The 23,695-nt window shown below is 32.1% G+C and overlaps 3 protein-coding genes across 3 annotated transcripts; 1 reads left to right on the top strand and 2 right to left on the bottom strand.

Moving 5' to 3' along the window:
* The first annotated feature begins 11,396 nt into the window (after positions 1 to 11,396).
* LOC116025860 (homeobox-leucine zipper protein HOX3-like) lies at positions 11,397 to 13,938 on the top strand. The gene is made up of 4 exons (XM_031267230.1): positions 11,397 to 11,537; positions 11,671 to 11,870; positions 12,387 to 12,466; positions 13,390 to 13,938. Exons 1-4 carry the CDS (start codon positions 11,462 to 11,464, stop codon positions 13,730 to 13,732), a joined length of 699 nt encoding a protein of 232 aa, XP_031123090.1. The 5' UTR covers positions 11,397 to 11,461; the 3' UTR covers positions 13,733 to 13,938.
* A 609-nt stretch (positions 13,939 to 14,547) lies between these two features.
* LOC116024981 lies at positions 14,548 to 15,262 on the bottom strand. Its single transcript, XM_031266032.1, has 2 exons — positions 15,129 to 15,262; positions 14,548 to 14,843 (listed from the first exon to the last, which is right to left on the bottom strand). The coding sequence occupies exons 1-2, from the start codon at positions 15,219 to 15,221 to the stop codon at positions 14,604 to 14,606; spliced, it is 333 nt and encodes a 110-aa protein (XP_031121892.1). The 5' UTR covers positions 15,222 to 15,262; the 3' UTR covers positions 14,548 to 14,603.
* Positions 15,263 to 18,470: 3,208 nt separating this feature from the next.
* Positions 18,471 to 21,078, bottom strand: LOC116025767 (protein C2-DOMAIN ABA-RELATED 7-like). The gene is made up of 3 exons (XM_031267101.1): positions 20,876 to 21,078; positions 19,299 to 19,394; positions 18,471 to 19,066 (listed from the first exon to the last, which is right to left on the bottom strand). Exons 1-3 carry the CDS (start codon positions 20,990 to 20,992, stop codon positions 18,764 to 18,766), a joined length of 516 nt encoding a protein of 171 aa, XP_031122961.1. The 5' UTR covers positions 20,993 to 21,078; the 3' UTR covers positions 18,471 to 18,763.
* Positions 21,079 to 23,695: the final 2,617 nt, after the last annotated feature.

Below are 23,695 nucleotides of genomic sequence, written 5' to 3'. Positions count from 1 at the left end.
AAAATTTTACAATAACTACAATTTAACACCAAATTGGTTTGAAAGGGTATCCCACTCTCAACAGTACTTTTCTTTCAAAAAACAAATTACCAAATTTGATATTTGTAGTTTGAGATGGTTGAGTTGGTCTAAGGTGTTAGATTAAGGTTTTGGTTTGAAAGGGTGTGGATTCAAATCCCACTCTCAACACATAATTCGCTTTTAAAAGAAAATTTAAATAATTTTGTTAATGTATTTGAATAATTTCTTTGTTGTTAGTTGTTGTTGTTTTTTTTTTTTTTTTTTTAAATATAGATAGTAAATTTTACTATGTGTAAATAGTTTAAATGTTACTGATTTTTTTGTTGCAAATTAAATATTTAATAAGATAAAAAGTGATGTGTACTCTCACTAGTTGGGTTTTGAAAATGTCTAACTACTCCAAGTTGGTGGTAGATTGAAAAAGTATAGAGGTGGATTGAGTAGTGAATGTAGTCACCTCAAATTCATTTGTTGGGCTGCAACTTGGAGAGTTAAACCCAACATCTAGCTAGTCATTGAAAAGTGGCGTTAACTGCTACGCAAGTATAAAGAAATAAAGTTACATTTTTGCTACTAGTCGTCATATATGATCTTTTGGTGTAGTGGTAATTAAGCATTTGATCTAGAGTCTAAACAATTGGTGTATGTTAGAGCACACACTATCTCTATATGTCATCACACCACAAGATCCTGGGTCGAAAAACTTGTTTTTAGTTGCATTAGAAGCACCACCAGTGATATTAGTTAACTTTTGTGAAATTTACTTTAGTAAATGTGTGTATGTATAATAATGATTGTGTACATATCCACTACACTTGAACCATGAATGCCCCCTCCCTCCCTCTTCTCTTCCTTACACCTCACATCCTCTCCCTTCCAAACAAGCAAAAAAAATCAAGAAAAAACTCATGTTATAAATGCTCGATCTAATAATACTTGTGCAAAAAGTTTGTGCAGTTGTATATAGAGTTTAAAAATTGTGAATATTGAGTAATGTAATTTTGTATTCCGTATATTGAAATCTAAAATTGTGAATATAGAATTTTAAAATTGTGAACCCGAAATCATAGCATAATTTGCCATTATCAACAGTCTTGATATGAGCCTCGCGCCTAGGACTACAAATCTCAAGCCCAAACCCGATCCTTATTTATTTGTGTTGATTTTCGATTCTGAACCCGATCTGCGGCCACCCTATCTACATATCCTATGTGTAAACTCATAACCATTCTCTAAGTAACATTTTCTGAAAGCCTTGTTTGAAGTAATCAACTAGCACTCCTATTCACGTTAATTAACTTCTATATATAATAATATATTTGATGTTTAGTGTAAATTATGGAGGGAAAATCCGAGAAGAGACAAAGAGACATGTGGGGTCCAAATGTTCCCCCAATTGAATATGATGCAGGTGTAATGTAGGCAACCAAATGATGAAGGTGGGGGACCCATGAGGGGGGGGGGTCCTTTTGAACTCTGCTTTCCAGGGGGAAATCATATTTGTGTCCGCCCGTGTGCTTAGTATATTATATCCCACTTTAATTAATTCCTCATTACATATGTGCATGCAATGCATTATAATCACAAAAGCAAAAAACACAGCTCCTAAAAGTCCAAGACATCAGCACGAGTGTCTTCCCTCCAACCCATGTTTTTGAGGAAATTAATAATCATCATGTCCATGTCTATCTATTGGGATTACTATTATTGTCCTTACATAGCTTCCTCAAATCTTCACCCTAAATGCATGCTATATCATGTGCAAAGCAACACAGAGATTTGTGAGAAAGGAGACCAATCATGTCTTTGTATGTTAATCTCAATGATGTTGTTAGTTGTTGTATGTTGATTGAAATTCATATTTCTCAAGCTCTATTTTTTTTTCCTTTTCAAAAATAGTCTGTGATAATATGTTGTACTTATTTGTCAATAATTTATTATGTATTAGGGATAGGGGTGCTTGAAATCTGTATTAAATATAATTCATCTACAAGAGTAGAAATTACTAGAAACTAGTTTTTCAGGACTGAATTTTGTTTAATTAGACGATTTACTGTGGTCTCTTTTTGTGTTTGTAAAAATGTTTCTGGCGTAGAGCAAAACTCAAAATTAAGTGACTCATTAATAGTTATCTAAAAATTTAATAAGTAAAAGATAATATGGCGATGGCTTTGTTTGATTAAACGTATTCATAGAGAATTGAAGTAAATTCTAATGCGAATTAGATAACGATCATCACACCACACCAAACTTCAAGACTCCCTCAAAATATGCTAAATATTTAATTAATTTAGAGGAAATATTTTCAAAAAAATAAATAAATAAATAAAATAAAATTTAGAGGAAATAATATTTTTGATATTAACTGATTTTTGACAAAATAAATAAGTTATCTTTATCTTTTAGTTTTAAGACCAAGTCTTTATCCAAACTTTTGAAAACACTTAACTAATTAATAATCTATGAGAAACTATTCTAACAAGTTTTTCATTAACTTTTGAAAAGTTAGCGGAGGTCATGTATTTCATTCTTTGATTTACAAGAAAATCTGCAGTCCCTACGTAAAGATGCGCTCTCAATGAAGCTTGTCTTGTGACCATAGCCAGCAAAGAACAACAATGAGGTAAATCAACGTAGCTTGTCCATATATAGCCAATCGGTTAGCCAATCGATTCAAACCAAGAAAACTAATAGACAGTCTTCACGGGGAGTTGAACTTGATGTATTTCATTCTTGCTAGCTAGAAACCCTAGTATTTTAGATTACAAGTTGCATTTATTATAAACAAAATAATGCAATAATAATAATAATGTCACAATATTATAAATTTAGACGTATTTTATATCGATCGTAAACACAAAGTCAACGAATGGAAATATTTTGGCCATAATAAATAACAACAAAATAATTTACTTCTTATATCAATACTGAAATTGACATATCCTGCCAATTAATATATAGTTGCTGCTAAGAATAACTAGCAATTAATTTATTAGCTATCAACAACTTATTTGCTAGCCAGTACTATCAAATAGTCTGAATAATACAACCAAATTTAATAACTATTAAATCCAAACGTGATAAAAAAAAATGTATAACACTCATATGCGGTAGGTAAGTAGATGAACATAGCATATTGATTATTGAACCTATTATTATTAGTCTGAATGGGATAGTCTAATGATGGAGCAGGTTTATTATCATACCTTCTTAGTTGAGCTTGTTACTCATACATATTGTATTATTTCATCTCCAAATCAACGAACCTCATCACACTTAAAAGTACATCTTCTTCCATCGTGTGGAGTATGAAATTGGAGTTCCAAATTAGAAAGTATATATATAGAGGTGCACAATATAATTTGTCCATTGTGATTTTCAGTATTTCCAGATTAAGGGTTTTTTGTTTGAATTCTTGAGTATCGCTAACCCTATTCGCGTTTGATTAACCATTCATTGTGATAACGATATATCTTGTGCGAAAACTAAATCAAACAGAAAGTAAAAGAGTCAGAGTATTGTTTAATTACCAAGTTTGATACAATCGTATCTACATCTGGGGGACCACCATCAGTGAATCCAATCCAATATTTCAACAGCAATTCATACAAATTAAACAGTAAGAGAACACATTCTCAACCCAATGTGCAATATACCTCAGACGGTACAACCCTGCTATCTCATGAAACTATAGAGGATTGTAAGACAAGTAATCCTAATATATTTCATGTAGCATGAATTACTGTCTTACCCTTGAGGTATTTTAGTCATAGATGGGTATTCTTGTAAAATAACCTCAGGACGCGTAATTGCTCTACCAATTGTACAAGATAAGTCTGTGTAGTTTTAATTCTCAAAGGCTCTGTTGCAGTTTCAATTTTCAAAGGCTCTGTTGCAGATTTTGTTCTACCAAATCTTCAATCAGCATACTAACTAACACTAGACCTAATCTAATCTTATTTTGACACATTAATTTTACCAATTACAAGTTGAGGTTTATAAGACAAAACACTAACAACCCTATTTGTCCCGTGGTGGGTGGATACCTATCACAAATATTCACCAATTTTTATCTATCTTAATAAATATATTTAAAATTTAATAAAATGTAAACTATACACACAAATTAAAACTTAAATTTCATAATAAACATAATGCGAGTAAATAATAACTAAATTTTTATTTATATATAAAAAAACCAAGTAAATATTATCATATTTTTAAATAAATATCTCAAAAATTCCAAATAAATACGTTGCTGACAAAAGTGCATATATAATGTCTCTTTGCTTCTCTGTGGAATTCCGGCAAGCAATGAGCCAATAGTCTAGTAATTAAGGCTATTAAGTATTACTAACTTACTTTAACTTATAAGATATGCATATAAAAGAAAATTTTACGATGTCAATTGTAATATTGTACATCAAATACAAAAAAGTACGAAATGAAATATATTGAATTAATTAGTTTGACCAATGGTATATACAAATTTGATCGAACTCAACTTAAAGTCACAATGGGTACAAATTTTTTAAAACCTACCCATCATCCAAAAAATCTAATCTATACGGATTGAATTTAAAAATTTTAAATTCTCATCCTGATTTCACTTCTTAATTTTCAACAATATTAATAAATAGATTCTTTTTTAATACTAGGTAAAGTCGGTCAATTTACGATAGTCAATAAAAAAAAAAGATCGAAATTTCTAAGTTCGGGGTGAATATTGAATATTAAGTGGTAAAAGTATGAGAGAAAAATAATAATATTATTTTTAAATAATTAATTAAATATCTATGGATTATATTACAATTTCCACCCCTAGCAGTATATTATGGTGTGGTTGTCTTTGTAGGTTAGACAAATAGTTCTGTGAAAATAAAATGTTTTATTTGTTGGTAAATTTATGTGGACCGCTACATAAATAGCTAGTTTGGACATTTTAGTATAAGTTGTGAAAAAAAAAAAATCAATTTGCCAATTGAGAGAGGCCGTCAATCCAATAGAACTTGTCAATGAGACTACCAAGGGAACCACTTCACTTCAACAGGATTGTCAACCGTACCGTTCAACGCAATTTATTTTTTAAAGAGTGTAAATTTGCCCAATACTGATACAAAATTATTCTCGCATGATCTGATATAGGAGTAGGTTCAAGTCAGAACAACGTTTATTTAAAAAATATAAAATAATATTATCCGTTTATCTGGTTGATCAATGACTAAAAATAAAGGGAAAAATTAGGTGGTTATATATTTTTTTAAAAAATATTATAAGCTTTTAATGTGCAATTTGCAAAACTTAAGAGTGTATCGGATAATAACTAACAGTGTATCCAAAATCTTTAAGGTAGAGGAAGTGCACTCAAATTGGTTCGAACTCCAATATTTGGAATTGTCTATTTTCCTTCTTGGTTTGGGGCACCTCCAACCAAATTCGTCACAATGTTAACTTGGTAATCACAAGATTCCGAATTCGATTTCCAGTGAGAGCAATCTATACTATTGACTTTCTTGGTTTGGGCCGATTAAGTATGTCCAATTTCGATTGGTTTACCTTATTATAGTCTTTTACGGATTAGGATCACAAAGTGAGGTTTATCTAGTGCACACCATTTGCTTAGAGATGACAAATTTCCCTAGTCACCAACAAAAAAAAAATGGTTTAAACTTTCAACCATATATTTAAACAATTCAAATCTTTTATACTCAAATAGCTAAACACCTTGTTAATACAAGTAATATATATTAGTATATTCTTTGGACCAAATATCCTTCAATTTCTTTATTGATTGAAAATATAATTTAAAAGTAGCATTTGAAAGCAGAGTCAAAATGCCCACTTCACAAGTTAGGTTGACTAATATAATATATAGACCAAAACCACAATACTTAGACTCATTCCTCACCCAACCTTTATCTCTACCATATTGAAGCTTATCAATTTATATATATATTAGTCCAAATAGTCCAAATTCATGGGGAAAGTGAAATTCCCAAGTACGTACATTACATAGACTTTTCTTGTCTACATGCATTTTCCCCTCCCACCAAAATGACATTGTAATCATACGCATGTGGATGGTCCGGTCCAAAAAGGAAATTTTCTTAACGTAATTTTTACACTAATTTCAGACAAATCAATTTTTGACATTTGCGCAATGATTGATTGGTTCGGAAAATGGAAATTGATATAAAGCTAAGGAACTAAACTCCTATAAAGACTAGAATTGAATAGAAAAGTAATAACAGATAAGGCTCAAATTAGTAATTACACTTTACACAAAAATGTAACTAGATCATTGAACTATAAAAAGAGAGACTATATTTTGATATTCCGTCTCCCAAATCCTAGACGAACTCCGTCTCGGCGTCTCCAATCTAACAGGCCGGGCTCCTAGGAGTGTTTTGATATTCTATTTGTTGAGAGTTTAGACATTTCGATACATTATGCTACTCTTTAACAAATATTCATTATTCAAACCAAATTGGTTGGTATAAGTGGCCGTGTACTCTCGTCCCTTAAGAGAGGTTGAGAGTTTGAACCCTCTCTTGTATGAAAAAAAAAACTAATTTGACTAGTATTTTGCCCCTTAATTGCGGGTATAAAGGTGTCTCATACAGTTATGGTCTGCTCAGGACGCTTCGTGGCCTAACCCTAAAAAAAAAAATTCATTATTCAAATAAAATAATTTTTAAAAAAATGATGAAATAATTAAGGGAAAAAATTGGACTAATTTGACCAACTTTTGTTGCTTGACTTGGTCAAATAGGTATAATTATTCTTTGGTAAACATTTATTTGGCTTAACCACTTAATTGGTTAGTGCCAATAAACTAAAAAATTAGCATGGTACTATAAGTATTTTCTTTTTTAAATATCAGATAATTGTATTTTATTTTAAAAAGTCTAATTTACAAGTTTATTTGGTTGACAAGGGAAATTTGTAATTACTAACGAATGTGTACACTGAGTTAACTATACTCCAATATAATATATAATACACAAATCACACATAAAATGTAAAATATTGACAGGCTTTTGACTTTAAGCAAATGGTGATACAGATGCTAAGGTTTAAATTTTAAAGAGTTCTACTACATGTATTTTCAAATTCTACTCCCTCACATTTACTCATTGATGTGGCAAACAATGATATGATATTTTCATCATGTGGGTTGTAGAAAAAATATCTACATCAAAGATTTATGAGATTGGAGTAAAAGTTGGTAGTAAAAAATGAGAGTCCATGCAGTATTTTCTAAGTTTTAAATAATTTATATACTATCCCGTAGTCAACCTTATTGAATTGAGTTGTTAGAGGTTTTATCTAGATTAAATAATGGTCTCGTTTGGTAACATAGTTAGCTTATCAGTTAAATTTGACTTATTTGACAGCTATTAATAGCTATTTGACTTGGTTAAACATTAATATAAGTATTTGATTAATTAGGTTATTGTAATAACTTATTACTTCAAAATGCTAAAATTCGAAAAAGATGCTCAAAGTAACTATTTCGATCAGTTTTTTGAGAAAGTCATTTTGCATGTAATCACCTATCAGCTAACAGCTAATTTACCAAATATCTTTCCACAATCAGCTAATGCTATCAACTAATCAAACTCACTAACTTAATCAGCTAACATCTATTCACCCAAACACCCCCAATATTTTTTTGAAACACTTGATTCTTTACAAGATAGTATACAGTATATAAAAGTTTAATATTCAATTGTCAAATTTTAAATATAATTATTACAAATAATATAAATACATAATTTTTTTCAACTTAGTGAAAGCGTGTTATATATTTAAAAAAAAAAAAAAAAACTGGATAATTCGATTTGACCTACAAGCAAACTCAAACTTGTACCTGGTGCGGTTGTTCATGTTTAAATTAAGAAAATAGACATAATTTTGAGATGAACTATTTAAAAAAAAAAGTAAGACAAATAAAAGTGAGATGAAGGGAGTAATATTACTATTGTTTATTTAAAAAAAAATTGTCTTTAATTTCATTATTTAAAATACCCTTTAAAACTTACTACATTTATTATTAGAAAAATTTACAGTGCATTTATTATGGACACAAATTAAAAAAAAAAAACCCAATTAATACATTAAATATAATATTCTAGATTTGTATGTTTGGTCAACAAAAAGACAATATTTTCCAGAGGGAATATTACGTTATAATTTCATAAATCAGTGTCAATAAAAGAAATTATGGTGATAAACTCACTGTCCTGACATGAATCATAAATGCACATTGTTAATTATATTATATTAAAATCCCAAATAAGTTACGACTTTGACAATAAAAATCATTATGAACGTTGAAATATCATTTCTATTACTATAGTAAATAATAAAAGAAAATTAAAAATTTTTGTAGAGAAAATGACAGTTACTTTTTTTTTTTTTTTTAAATCACTATCCCTTCTATTTATAATAGTAAAAATATGGTGTCTTCTATATTATGTAAAATACAACCCTACTAAGTATAAATGATGTTCTGTTATGTGAAATTTCGATGAAATTTATTAGCCATTTAATTTTTGGAATAAATATAAACTAATTCATGCATTGGAATGATTATTGATTAGTAAAAGAGCTCTATTATATATATACTCTTAGTTTTACTCTTTATTCTTTGACATGACAACATATCATTAGTGGTAGCGGATGATACACTTATCTTTTTCCTTATTTTAAGGATTTTTGCTTAGCTAAAAACTAGACCATGATTTTCAACAATTGAGAGATCTTTTTTTTTTTTTGATGAATTTTCATAACTTAGGACCTGGTTTTTTCAGACATTTTGGAGACCCACTAAGATTAAAAAAGAAAAGTTGCAGTCGTGTGATGAGCAAAACTAGCACCCAGTGGCGCGTTCATTGCACACGCCCGCTTGGCGCGTTAATTTAATTTTTTTTTCCAGATTTGTTTTTTTCTCTCTCTCTCTTTCCTTTCATATTTTTTTTTTCCTAGTCACAATGCAAGAACTTTTCAAAAACTACAACTATTGAGGATGATAATAGTATAGGAGTAGTCCCTTTGGAATTAAAAAGAAAAAAGAAAAAAAGTGTGGAGTTGAAATATAATTATAGTGACTGGGAACATCAGACATGGCAGACATTGACAAACTCTCCTAATTAAGTGATCTTTTTGTCGACCTTCAATTCTTAATTAAACACCTTATTCCATGTCCTTTTCTTCTTGTCATTAATTAACGATGATAAATTGCATTTCCTCTTTTTTATTTCAGCCGTAAACCCCTCTAATTGTCTTAATAAAAAAAATTATTAATTTACAAAACTAATAAAAGTGTAATTAAATTCTGTAACTTTACTATACAACCTATATAATAAAACTAAAATATAAGATGGGCCAAAATTTTATGCACATAATCTTATCATTTTCTACTCAATTAATATAATTAAATGTTAAAACTTTTCATATTTATTGATCGAATGAATATTAATAAATCCCAGTATTCCACTATGAGCTAATTAGGTGAATCGCGTTAAATTGAGATCAAAATTACATTACTATAATCGTTCTTTATCAAAAATGTATTATATGTTAGGATATTTTTTATGATATTGTGTGTAAAAATAAGAAGCAATAGAGATTTTGTTAACTGATATCGATAAGTTCAATTAAATAAGTGGTACCCCATGTTGTACGGAAATTTTCAAAATTTAGCGTTTTCACATTCATAACATTTTTTCCCACAAATTTAATGAAACTTCATAAAACATTTCAAATCCATTTTTCTAATTTAAAAAATTGTTAAAAATTTCACAGTGTCAATTTAAATTAGTGGGCATGAAATTGGTCTCCGACAAAGAAAGAACAATCTTTTTTATGAGATATTGTCATTTAGTTGTAAAAATAGAAGTTTTTTATCCTTTCGTAGAAGATGATATGTCCATGCTCCCCGGTTCATCATTCCATCATCCCTATCTCAATCAATAATATCTCTTTATGTTATACATATGATTTATATTGATGATATAAATAGAAATATTTTTTATCATCATTTCGTGGACGAATGTATTTCCATGTTACCCGGTTCATTGTTCGATGAGCCCTATCTCAACCAATAATTTCAATGAATTGAAAATAGTAGTAGTTTGGTGGACAACCATGCTAACATGTTAATAACATGCGATTATCACTATATCAAAAATTATAATTAATAGTGAAAATACAATTTTATTTCATTATACTCGCCGTTACGTTTTAATAGCAGGATGTTGGAATCGGCCCTTTGCAAAATTTTCTTAAATAATATAATTTTTAAATGTTTTTACATTGTTGATCTACGTGAGTACGTATGGATAATCTCGTATACAATTAAATATAATATACTGCGTATCTGATTATATTAGATCAAGTACTAATTGAAATGGTACGGATAGTACTTGATACAATCAATCATAATATATTCGATTATATCAGATACTATTAATACGAATATTGATGGGAATGATAAAAAAAAATGTGAATAATTTATATATTTGTGATTATGTTTCCATGTGATTAGTAGCGAAAATACAATTTTATTTCAGTATACTCGCGTAGCAGTCATCATTACGTTTTAATAGCATGATCTCGGATTCAGCCCTTTGCAGAATTTTCTTAAAAATATATAATTTTTAAATATTTTTACAGTGTTGATTTCCGTGAGTATGGATAATCTCGTATACAATTAAATATGGTATACTGCGTATCTGATTATATCAGATCAAGTATTAATTAAAACATTGGTACGGATAGTACTTGATACTATCAACCATAATATATTCGATTATATCATATAGTATTAATATTAATACTGGAATGATAAAAAAAATAAAAATGTGAATAATTTATATATTTGTCATTATGTTTCCATGGTTAGGGAGGGCAATCATTTGGTGAGCCGACAACCCACAAACAAATCTCCCTTCGGCCCGAACAAGAGGAGAAAAGTGTGTAGGCTGCAACCTTATTGCCACTTTCTTAATTTTCCAGAACCCCACATAGTATAGATAAATAAAAGACCAACAATAATAAATAATGAAATTATGTTCCCAGTGAGAAAATGCAACGTGTCGTTCAACGACCGGGTCAGATTGTTTGACTTGACGATGATGGTCGTCATTAATCAAGTCTTCCTCCCTCTGTAACTGTACACACATACATACAGGCAATAACAGTAATCCACCATTATTATCTCCATTTGCCTTTTCGACTTTTTTTATTTTTATTTTTATTTTATTTACATTAATGAACATTTTTGCCTCTCTCTCTTTCCCTGTCTCCCCTCCTTCCTATTTATTTCATCATTTTCCCTGTCTTTTGTATTCTTGTCTCTCTTCACTACTTTTCATCTTTCTTTCCCCATCCATTTTCCCTTTTATCTTTCTTGTTCTTCTTCTCTTCTTCTTCCATGGCTGAGATGCCTGGAAGCTCCACTTGTTTGGACCTCACCATCTCCATCCCTGGATCTTCTTCCTCTTCTTCAGGTAATTCACAAAAAAAACAAAACTATGTGTTTTTTTGATGTTTTTAAGGTTTTGTTGGTCTGGTTGTCGGGAGCCATGTAAAATTTTTACGTGTTATTTTTCTTGGATTTTGAAAATATGAATATTATTGAAGGAGGAGAATGTGGGATGAGAGATTTGGATATAAATCAAGTGCCCTCGGGCGAGAATATTGAAGGGGAGTCGATGATGGAAGAAGAAGATGATCAGAGCTCCATTAATGGCGGCGCCCACCCGAGGAAGAAGCTCCGCCTTACTAAAGAACAGTCTCTTCTTCTTGAAGAAAGTTTCAGGCAAAACCACACTTTGAACCCAGTAAGAATATATTTATTTTCTTTATTCATATTTTCTATACATCCACCCTACTTTTTTTAATTTTATGTATATTCTTTAAAAAATAAAGATTTTATCAAATTTTATTCGAAATAATGTTTGTCTTAATTAAGAATCAAAATAAATAAAAGAAAATTAATTGGTCAAAATTGGTGTAGTTTGACCTTCCAAAAGTGGATAGTGACACTAAAATGAAAAAGATAATAATAATAATAATAATAATAATAATAATTATTATTATTATTATATAATATTATATAATTATTATTCTAAAAATGTGGATTGCTGAAATAAGTAGTACGGAGTACGTATTTAGTTAATTACACAACTTTTAAATTAAAATATTACAAATACATCTCGTCACTTTTTATTTGTAATATTTTTACGACCAGGCGTTGTATTTTTTTTTTTTTTTTGGAAAATATAGAAATTGTATTATTATTATTGTTGTTGTTGTGGGGAATGCTATGAATAAGACAAAGTTTATAATGTTCACAGAAGCAAAAGGAAGTTTTGGCTATGCAATTAAGGCTCAAGCCAAGGCAAGTGGAAGTCTGGTTTCAAAACCGTAGAGCCAGGTACAATTATTATTATTATTATTATTATTATTATTATTATTATTATTATTATTATTATACAGCAATAATAATTAGTGGGGGATAGTAATAATAAATGAGTAGTTTTGCCATAAATTAAAATCTGAACCATGCAATTTAATTATTCTTTGTGTCGATCCATAGAAAGTGATGGTTCGTTAGGCCATATTTAATGCATGTACTAACGATGCATTATTTTCTGCCTATTTTTATTTATTGCCAAATTTTTTTATTAAAAAAAATTATATACTTTAATAGCGGTCCATATATGTTGGTAAAAATGGGGCACGGATTCAGGCAGAAATTTAATGAAGCATTTGAATTCATGGGTGAAAAGGTGTTGACATTTATGTAGTTGAGTACAATAAGGTTTGGAAGTCCACAGATGGCATTGATGGCCATAATTATGTGAGAATTTGTGGCCCTAGAAAAAGACCAACATATAAGGAAAAGAGAGAGAAAAATAATGAAATTTTTTTATAGTAAAGAATTGGGTATATTTGAAAGATCAGACTCGTGGTTTTTTTTTTTTTTTTTTTTTGGGAAATTTTTTTAGCTATGTTTACTTTTGTAAGAAAATTGTGTGTGAACACACCAAAGAAGGAAATAATTTGAGGTTAGTTGAATAGTGTTGATTTTACTGAAAAAAAAAAAAAGTTATAATATTGTGTATTATATAAAGTTGAACATTGTGCTTTGCTAGATATATATACATAGAGGGGAGAATATAACAGTTACATATAAGGGTGGACGTCAGTTCAGTTCGGGTGATACCCAAATTTTATTTTAGATATTCAAAAGTTTCGTGTGATGTTTTTGACCGCTGATATCTGAACTAAATTTAATTCGAATATGTTTAGCTCCTATGAAAGGTAACAATAATGTCATTATAATATTATGTATAGGAGCAAGCTAAAGCAAACAGAAATGGAATGTGAGTACTTGAAGAGATGGTTTGGATCATTAACGGAGCAAAACCGGCGGCTCCAAAGGGAGGTGGAGGAGCTCCGGGCGAAGAAAGTGGGCCCACCCACCGTGCTGACGCCGCACAGCCGCGAGCCGCTCCCAGCCTCCACCCTCACAATGTGTCCACGCTGCGAGCGAGTAACCACTACCACCATCACCAGCACCACTGTGAGGGCGGTTGACAAAGGTGGGCCCACCACTAGTAGCCAAGCTGGCAACCCGAACTTGTCGGCCAAAACGCTGCAGTTGTTGCATCCTCGGCATCCCTCGGCTGCGTGTTAGTGGGCGATATGATGTTTGTGTACAAGAATGAAATTAATTATGGTTCTTCTTCTTTGTGGGTGAAGAGTGGTTGTGGTAGGTGTTCATTATCTTCATGGACATACAACATTGTAATTGGGTCACAAAACTAACATGCCCCTCCCCTAATTAGTTCGCTAGCTAATTATCTTTAATTCACAAGAAATTATCTGTTTATTGTTTCACCACCTTTTAGTTTAATTTCTTCCTTTTTTTTCATATTCTTTCCGCTTTTGGTTTAATTTTACCCTTGTAGTTAAATAATACATTATAAAGAAATAACATAATTTTCTATAGGAAATTTTAGAGGATGTTCGGTTCTAGAAATGAAAGCACATCTTGTTTGCAATTCTTAAAAACAAAAATTATCATTCGTTGTCTTGTTGTAGATGCAGGTGGTTATAAGTTGAATGCTACATTCAATGAAGAGTGATTCAAACTTTTTCTATAGGATGGAATGGATAAATGTTGTAGGGGTGAGCAAATAATCAATTAGTTATTGAGAATAAATAATATATAAACATAAATGTGCAATTCAACTATTAATTTAGACTTTAATTGAGATGAAACATATGCTTCAATTTGGTATCAGAATTATGACAAAGGTTATGAGTTAAAAAGAGACTATGACCTAAGTATTGCTTCAATGCCCACATAAATAACTCAATTGGACACTGGGTAAAGTCATTTAAGAACCATGATAACCCACGAGAGCAACCTCTCAAAATTCTTTTACCAAAAAAAGGGTCAATTTTAATGAAAGGCTAAGTATTCCGTACGCAAATTACTGAAGTGGAGACCGGTGAGGTGTGTTCTTCCTCCGCCGGTTCATCACGGCAGCCGGAGCCGGCCCTCAATCTGGCCGGACACACGACCTTACGCTCCGCTTCTTCTTCACAATCTCCGTGGTGGTGGTGGTGGTCTCCATCCCTCCCGCGCTGGCGCCGCCGCTTTCACCGGACGCCGTTGGCTCGACGGCAGTCTCCGGCGTCATCTGGTCATCTCCGACACCCAGCAGCTCCGGCAACACCAGAGACTCGCGGTTGCATATATGATCGGATAATTTGACCCCGCTTTTCATCATGTGTTGAAGCTGAAGATGAACAAGCAAAGACCCAAAAATGATGCCACAATTTTAACAAATTTCCTATGGGAAAAGTATTTTTTTTTAATGACGAATAAATTTACAATCAATATCAGAGGGTAATTCTCCTTGTGACTTTAGAGTCTAGACAGTAAAAAATCACAAAAAGATAAACCAGTTTAAGTTGTCTGCATCAAATTAAGAAGGTCAGACTGCTCCTATTAAGAATCGAACTTATAACATTGCGGTTATTGAGTCATTATGATTAACTAAGAAATTTGTTTTGTTTTCTACCTTGCAGAATATGGAGCAGAAGAGAAAGGCATCTTGAACGGCTCTGTCACAGATGATGCAAATCTTGGATGAGCCTCTGCATGGCCTTGCCATTGGTCTTTGTTTCAGAAACACCACTCTCTCACTGTTGCTAATATAACACTGCAAAAACACATGGAAAAATTATATTTTTATCCTTCACTTATATCTATGGACCGTGGTACAGACTTAGTTGCTGAGTTATATGCGAGATGATAATCTTTTAACTCCTATGTACTTGTTATGTGCAAAGTGGCAAGTTTAGTCATTGAAAGGCTAAGATCGTCACTTCAGGCATAACTTAGGTATTAAAATGGTCACACACATAACCCAGAAAACCAAGCCGATATGATATATATAACTAAAAGACCAAAAATGCAATTTTCCCTTAATAAAACATAAACAAAAACAAAAAATGTTTGAACTGAAGACACATATAGATGCATATATACATACTTGAACAGAAACACAGTCGTCTAACAATTTCTCAGCATCTTTCAGCCTCAAAACATCATGGTATATATACCTTCTTATCTAGTCCATAAACAAAACCTAGTCAGGTTAAAAGGTTGAATCCATATCATGATCAAAAACATGTTTCTTTATCTATCTCTACCTGTAAGAGGCGATGGGAGCAATGAGGGGCCAAGCAGTGAAGGCAAATGGCCTGGCAACAGTCCAAGAAAAAGATATTCTTTTCATTCTTTCTGGCATCTTTGTGAGCACCGCAGCTGTTGAAGAACTTCTCTGTAAGAAGAGCAGATAGCCACCCAGGAAGAACATCCAAATTATCTGACTGCAAATAATAAAAAAAAAAAAAAAAAAAGCAAATTCAGTTATGTAATTTGCTTTTACTGAATTAAAGCAATGGGGAGAGATTGAGATAGATGAGAGAAGCCACCATTTTTGCTGCCTTTGAGCTCACCTGGAGATGGCTATAGAGATGATAATAAAGGAGAGGACTGAGCTGCTTCAGATCAAATCAGATGATCCACCAAAGATGAAAAAGGAAAGTGCCAACATTTCCAAGAGGGATTTGAGAGTAGTGGTTTTAGCATGGAACTAGCAAAACTCAACAAAAATGTGAGGGGAAAAGTTGCTGCTATACTGCACAACTGAGCCTGCAATTACTGTAAAGAAACAAGTTCTGATCAGTTGCGGCCATTTATTGCATGCTCCAGGAATATTACTTATACGCTTATTTTCAAATTGTGGATGCTCCAGGAATACTACTATACGCTTATTTTCAAATTGTGGCTAGCAAAAAGAGAAACTCACATTGCCAATTATCATGCAGATAGTGTAATGACATCTTGGTCAATGTTGTAAAAATCGCGCCTAGGCCTCACCCGGCCGCGTCGAGAAATCGCTCCTCCGCGGCCAGGCCCCTAGGCGTTTTTTTTTTTTTTTTTTAAATACTCTAATAACTGCACCCCATGTGGAACGGGTGGGTTCGAGCCTATTGTAACAGAGTCAACAGTACTCATATTAACACATACGAATGAAGCACAAAGAGCCAATATCGCATTCACTAAAACTCGAACTCACCCCCTCCCATATGGGGGTGCAACCAGGTGCCACTAAATCACAAGGTCTTTGGCAGTATCTCTTAATTCTCAAATTAATCCTCAATTACTATTTTTTTTAAAGGAAAAATACCAATAAATTAATCACCAATAATCAAATGTTGAAATACAACTATACGAGTAGGATAGGTAGAAAACCAAGTACGAGGACCACACTGAGAACTAGTTACCATTGCCAAAGCATGAACATGCTTATTTGTTGATTGAGGAATAAAATGAAATGACACTCAATAGAAACGTCGTTTGATACTCTGACAATCGTTGATAACATAGCCAGCATAGGAAAAATTTGGAGAGCCAGACCCCAATAACAAACAAACCACCTGGCAATCAGAATAAACCACGAACTTTCTCCAACCACACCCTATTGCCCAAGAGAGTGCTTCCTTAATCGCCATAGCCTCAGCCAGGTCCTCAATTACTATTTACTAATATAATTCATCCAAAATTGGCTCTTGGCCAGGTTAGGATAGAGGACTAAAATGAGTAATATTCTATATAGTTAAAGAACCATTTTGTGCAAATTAATAATATTCAAGGCAAATTTGAAAATTATGATATAGTTAGAATCATTTTAATTGGGTATTAACTCTTTATTTTTATTATAGAAAAATAACTTATTCAATTGTAATTTTATGTCTATTCTCATAATGTATTAATACTTTTTTTGAGGGACGAGAAAGCCCACAGCTACTACTCGCTGCAATCGCTACCCAATCGTATTGAGTAAACTCCGCCCTGTAACTTTAACCGGCAAATGATTATAAAAATGTAAACCATTCTAAGTAATTTTCCATAACTCATTAAATTAAACCAAGGAGGCCAATGTGTTGGTGATTACATTAATATCTCTTTTGATCATATTTGATATATATTATTATCTAGAATTGTGGGTTGACCTCAATGTGTTGCATTTGAGCAATTGTGAACGTATGACTGTAGTTGCAAACTAAAAAAGATGTGTTAACTTTGTCAGTAGTGGGACTTGTCTGGTAAACAAGACGAAATCATTGTTGGGGTTTTCGGCATTAAATTTTTTGTATTCTTTTTATTGTTTTTTTTTTTTTCTTTTCCACACATGAATAGTGGTTATAAATTTTTCTCGTCATTTAAAAAAAAGTGATAAAATTTGTCCCGATAAAAAAGTGTTAACATTTTTGGTGGAACTATTGAAGGCTTGAAGCTATAGAAGACAAGAAATTGCATTTTCTGATAATTGAAGTGAATAACATGTTTGAGTCTCATTCCAATCATGCTGGCATATTTTTTAACATTCTCAACTATCTAATTGATATGTAATAAATTCTTCAACGCTCACCAAATAAACACGTACAGAAAATCTAACAATAACACCCACACTCATACAACATATGAAATGCTCCTAAACCTAAACCCGAAACCTTAACTCTAACAAGGACCCCGGGTTTCGATTCAATCATACAAATGTTGACACAAACATAGTACTAGTCGTACATAGTATATCAAAATTTGAGCTTTAATCCATTAGGGTATAGTTACACACACCCATTACAAGCAAGAATTTGCAAGGAGTAATAACTACAAAACTTGAATTGAATGGTAAAACAAGTTGAACAATTAAACAAGAAGCAGAACAAGAATAGATATTTCTCAGCAAAACACATTTTTGCCAGTTTACTGAGTTCATATATATATATATATACCTGTATCTCTATATGTGTTCTGTGCAGTGTACATTTGCCTTGAGATCCCGTAAAGGTAAAAAAATCTCGACTTTATTAGCAGGGTATAAAGGATAACAGAAACCGAGAACATATAACAGAGTAACTGACCTTAAGGTGCAAAAATTTCAAGTTTATTTAGCAGACCTTAAGATACCAAGATCTGTTATTGTAGTCCGAGTGTAATGTCGAGGCTCTACAATTTATTATAAACAACGGTTCTGTCGTTGAGGCTCGTTCCATGTTACCTTATGCTAACGTACTAAACGGGAAGTTCCATATATATATGCCTCCCTAACCTATTTTACAACAAGGAAATGCTAAGGGTACCTCAGAAGAGAATGCCTTTACCTTTAGGGGATGGGGCGTCGATTACCTCGATTTGGATCTCAACTTCACCGCATTCTACATGTCTTAGTCGAAGGATCATTTCTTGCGTCAATTTACCGTCCTTCCAGACGATACAGCTCTCATCTGCCAGGCAATTCTCCCAGCTCGGGTCGATTCTACCAACTTTAGCACCGCTTTGCGAGCCTTGGGACACCAACTTCATAGCCTCGAGATACGGTTGAATATCTATCTCGGCATCTCCCATGTGGTCATCTACAGTGAACGTATCTTTATCATAAAGAGTCTGGAGAGTAGACATGGTAAATCGGGAGGTTAACAGCCGTTGTGTACCACTATACACAGCTAAGAATCCATTGAAAAAAGCCGGGGGCAAGTTCCATAGTAAACTAAAGAAAACAAATCACATAATTCAGGATTTTTTGATGCAGATTCACGGTTATACTACATGCCAAACAATTTATAGTGCGAAAACTGAGTTTAGGCATCAATTAATCATCGGGAGTTAGGATACTTACGAGTATGATTGGTAAATTTGGATCTCTTATCGCAAGAGTCATCTCCACATTCCAAACAGGGTTGCAATTATCCTTGATAACGGGAGATTTCACTTTCTGCAATGTAGACTTTTACAACATCAGAGATAATAACAAAGAGACCCCATGCATCACATGAAGCAACTAACTGTGCTTTAATCTGCCACAACATTTGTGTACGAAGTAGACGAATCAAACAACCTTAAAGGCACAGAAAGTTAAATCATTGTAATATGATCAGCAAAAGAAAACCACAATTTCCTCCTTTGGGACTCATTAATGAATATCTCCCTCCTCGAGGAGGTCTACATCCCAGTTCTTACTTCTAATGCCCAATTTATCGGGATACATATTTTTTGAATAGCCTAAACCGCAGTCTGCTAGTTAAAAACCTCAGATCTTAACCATCCAACGAGTTGCCCAGATTGATGATTTGTTAAAATTTTAACTCATTCTATACGAACATTAGAGGAGCTCGATCAAAATAAATGAACAAGAACTGCATAGTAGAGAACAGTTAATTCAATTCCAATTTCCAAATTCAAACTATTTTATTAAATCAGGGGATAATACAAAGCAATGACAAGAATAACACTACAAAGCAGCCAATCAGAAAAACAATAATTATCAACAGAGATTATGATTAGCCGAGATTTCTTTTGAATGACCTGTCAGGGTGACAACTCACCCACAGCTCAAGATGACCTACTGCACTAAAGCTACAGCTTGACTTTCCCTTCAACCTCCAGGAGGATGTTAGAAACAAATTATTAAAACTGACCATCATAAATCACATGGCATGTTGAATTTGAGGATGCAAGATGGACTCCAATACTAAAAGAAGCAATGAATCCGAAGAAAACAATAAGGAACCTAACATGCAAATTCACAAAATCTATTTGTTCATGAGTGGCAACAAAGCATAACCACAGAAAATAAACATGTCGTCCACACCGCACCGACAACTCAGTTGGTTCCTGGGTGATTGGTACATTGTGGGCAAGGTCACCTTACCGAGCTTTGTAAGCCACAGTGTAGGAGTTACATACAATGTGGCAGGCTCTTTATGAGCACCAAGCACTAGTTCTCCTACCTAATGGGCCGCTAAGTCATTGGGATTTAGCTATCCACTATCCTATCAAGCCAGGATGGGTGTGAGCCCCACACGAGGGAATTTCTCCTTTTGGAAGCAAGAAAATAAACATGTCAAACAATAAACTCTCTACAGCAAATAGATACAAATGCATCAAAACCATAATTAATATTCCTAGGAAAATACAAAAGGCAGGCAAGAAAATTAATCAGAATCACAGACAAACCACTCCCTTTTCCCATGTTTGAACTTGCTCAAGTCAATGGGTTAATCTGATAATAGGAAACCCTCAAATCCAACCTGCAATGTGATTTATGATGCTTGATTTCAAAAACCTTTTTTTCTTAACTTTCACCCTCAGATTGAAAAGAAACTCATTTTATAGCTTCAGAGCAGTAAGCATAAACATGTCATTAAAATGACAGATAAGTACCTCAGAGATAGAAGCAAGAGATGAGAGACAGACCTGATGACCCATGGTGATTACAACATAAGGATCACTGCTGAGCGTATCTCTGACCGCAAGATTGATGCCTCTGATAACCCGGATTTTCAAAAGACCAAAAAACTCCATAACCTCCATTGTTCTATGTCTGAAAAGTATGAAATCCAGGAAAAAGGTAACCCAGTTGAAAAGATGGTGAGAAAAATGGCCTCTTTAGAATCCTCTAATTTTATTTAACATCATATCCTTCAATTAAGCACTGCCTTTGATTTGTTTTTTCCTTTCCTTTTTTACCAATTTTTCTGTTATAAATGTTTTATTTTATTTATACTTTTTTTTAATCAATACTATTAATTACAGAATCATAATTGTATGACTTACACCAATTATAGCCAATACCATATACTTTTTATTCTATCCAACTAGCATTTTGTAAGCATGATACACAAAAATTCATGATCAATACTAAAATATTGATAAACAAACATAATTAAAAAAAATTAGTTAAAATTATATTTCGCAATTCTTTAAACTGGTAAATTTTCAATTATCATAATTGAAAAATATAGAGCGATTTTTTTTTATATATATTTTTGTTTAATACTAATGTAAACAATTTTCATAAAATGTATATTTACAAACAAATAAAAATAAAATTTTAAGAAGTATCTATAATACTTAGCTAACACCCACATAAATTGTTATACTAGTATTTTATATGGGCGATGCATAAAAATATATGCTCAATATTAATATTCAATGCTAAATTTTTTTTAAAATAATTATATATATGTATTTTAAATTCATAGTTGTAGAATTTATATTATATTAAAAGTAGAGTTGATAATTTGAGTAAAAATTAATATTATTAAAAAAAATTGTATATGATAATACATAAAATATATGATAATAAAAATTATATACCACAGCCAAACTAGATGGCAATACATTATAATCACTATAACTCAAGCTTAAAAACTCTTAAGAAAGACCCGGTAAATTTTACTTGTAGTATTGTTCTTTGTTTTTCTTTTCTTCTCCTTCTTGAAGAAGAAGCAGCCCAATGATGATTGCCCATTGCATGAAGCTACACTTCTAAATGGCCCAACATCTCAAGGGAGAAGCAAAACCCATCTAATTACATAAATTCATGAATAAACAAAGGATTTTTTTTTTTAAGTGAAGAATGAAAATTAATTTAGCCCTTCATTAGATCAGGTTTGGAAACAAATTAGTTCAAACTTTTGGGTTGCACTTAATTTTATCCTAATTGTTTAAAAGTAGATTCATAAAAATTCTATAAGCAATACATAATTTTACACTGTTGAATTTGACATGCAAAATAATTCAATAAATATAAGCACAAAAATTCAATAAATTTGTTATCATGATTTGCATTGAACTCATAATAACCTTACAACATGAACCGGACTTGTATTGCATATAATACAAACATTACGATATAATGTCAATTTAATTATAACTTATTAAAAAAAAAACATATATATGCAGATTAGCTTATCAGAAAGGTGGAATTCACCATCAAAGTATGACCATCCAAGTATCCAACATGGTTGGGCACTGAGACCATGGGTTAGTGAGTAGATATACATCAATACCTATCTTCAATTCATGTAAAAAAGTTGGTTTGAAAATATATAATACTCTGAATTCTGCAATAGTAAATAAATAAATAAATAAATATATGGGTGTTTGGTAAATAGCTGTTAGCTGATTGAGTTAGTGAGTTTGATTAGTTGATAGCATTAACTGATTGTAGAAAGATGTGTGGTAAATTAGTTGCTAGTTGATTACATATAAAATGGCTTTCTTAAAAAGTTGATCGAAAAAAGTTACTTTGAACAACTTTTTGAATTTTAGTGCTTTGGTTCAATAAATTGTTACAAAAAACTAATTAATCAAACACTCATATTGATTGTTTAACCAAGTTAAGCAACTAATAGTGATCAAACAAGTCAAAATTGACTTATATATAGATTAATTATTTTACAAAACAGGAACAATATAAATAAAGAGATGGAAAGTGGAAAACATGGTGAGTGGATATTTTGTGTAGTGGAAGTTGTCCAAGAAACAAAAGAGAATTGAAGCAATTACATTGTAGAATTAAGCAGTGGATGGTCATTTTCCACAAGAAACAACATATCCATCCGACATGCCCAACTATTGTAACCTCACAAATGATGTTGACTCTTAACCCCCTCCATTACCAAACACACAAGACAACCTAGTCCAATGAACAATTGAGAATGTTCCTTAATTAACACATACAGTTGTCATCCACTATCTAAGTTTCAATATCACCTTTTTCCACAAGCAACATAATTACTTTCAGGACTTGAGAGTTTCGATTGAATTCAATTTCAAATATTCTTCTCTTCTTCTATCACCTCTACTTTATAAACAGAGAGCATGAGAGAAGAAGAGGAGATAGGTTTCAATGAGATTACTCACTCCTGATGAGCTCCCATTGCTCCACCATATTGTTTTATCCCTGGCCTCTATCCTAACTTTTGAAGTATATCTCATATTGGTAAATAATTGATGTATGAATTTTTTTTTTTTCCAAAACAATGAAAAATTTATTATCAAAACTAATGCATAGTACATATTAAAGCCCTACAATAAAATATGGGGAATATCCTTCCGGTATCGTACATACTGCATGTCAGCTACCCAATTAAGGTCGGTCTCCTTCTCCGTGCCTTACCTCACCGAGCACACGCTCGGACCGACCTCAATGCCTTAGTGTTGCACACATTCTTTTCTTAAAGCTAAGAAGGATCTCATGCCACATGTATGATCATACGGAATAAAATA

This window comes from Ipomoea triloba, chromosome 7 (genome assembly GCF_003576645.1).
Source record: "Ipomoea triloba cultivar NCNSP0323 chromosome 7, ASM357664v1".
Classification (NCBI taxonomy): Eukaryota; Viridiplantae; Streptophyta; class Magnoliopsida; order Solanales; family Convolvulaceae; genus Ipomoea; species Ipomoea triloba.
The sequence above is the reverse complement of the archived record's forward strand: the minus strand, read 5'-3'. Positions and strand labels throughout refer to the sequence as shown.

Excerpts from the sequence above, each read along its gene's own strand:
- LOC116025860 (XM_031267230.1), top strand. The coding sequence starts at position 11,462 with ATGGCTGAGATGCCTGGAAGCTCCACTTGTTTGGACCTCACCATCTCC. Across the intron at positions 11,538-11,670 it reads ATCTTCTTCCTCTTCTTCAG|GAGGAGAATGTGGGATGAGA; the intron begins GTAATTCACAAA and ends ATATTATTGAAG. Across the intron at positions 11,871-12,386 it reads AAAACCACACTTTGAACCCA|AAGCAAAAGGAAGTTTTGGC; the intron begins GTAAGAATATAT and ends TAATGTTCACAG.
- LOC116024981 (XM_031266032.1), bottom strand. The coding sequence starts at position 15,221 with ATGGCAAGGCCATGCAGAGGCTCATCCAAGATTTGCATCATCTGTGAC. Across the intron at positions 14,844-15,128 it reads TCTGCTCCATATTCTGCAAG|CTTCAACACATGATGAAAAG; the intron begins GTAGAAAACAAA and ends GTTCATCTTCAG.
- LOC116025767 (XM_031267101.1), bottom strand. The coding sequence starts at position 20,992 with ATGGAGGTTATGGAGTTTTTTGGTCTTTTGAAAATCCGGGTTATCAGA. Across the intron at positions 19,395-20,875 it reads TAATCACCATGGGTCATCAG|AAAGTGAAATCTCCCGTTAT; the intron begins GTCTGTCTCTCA and ends TCTACATTGCAG. Across the intron at positions 19,067-19,298 it reads CAAATTTACCAATCATACTC|ACTCTTTATGATAAAGATAC; the intron begins GTAAGTATCCTA and ends TCTACTCTCCAG.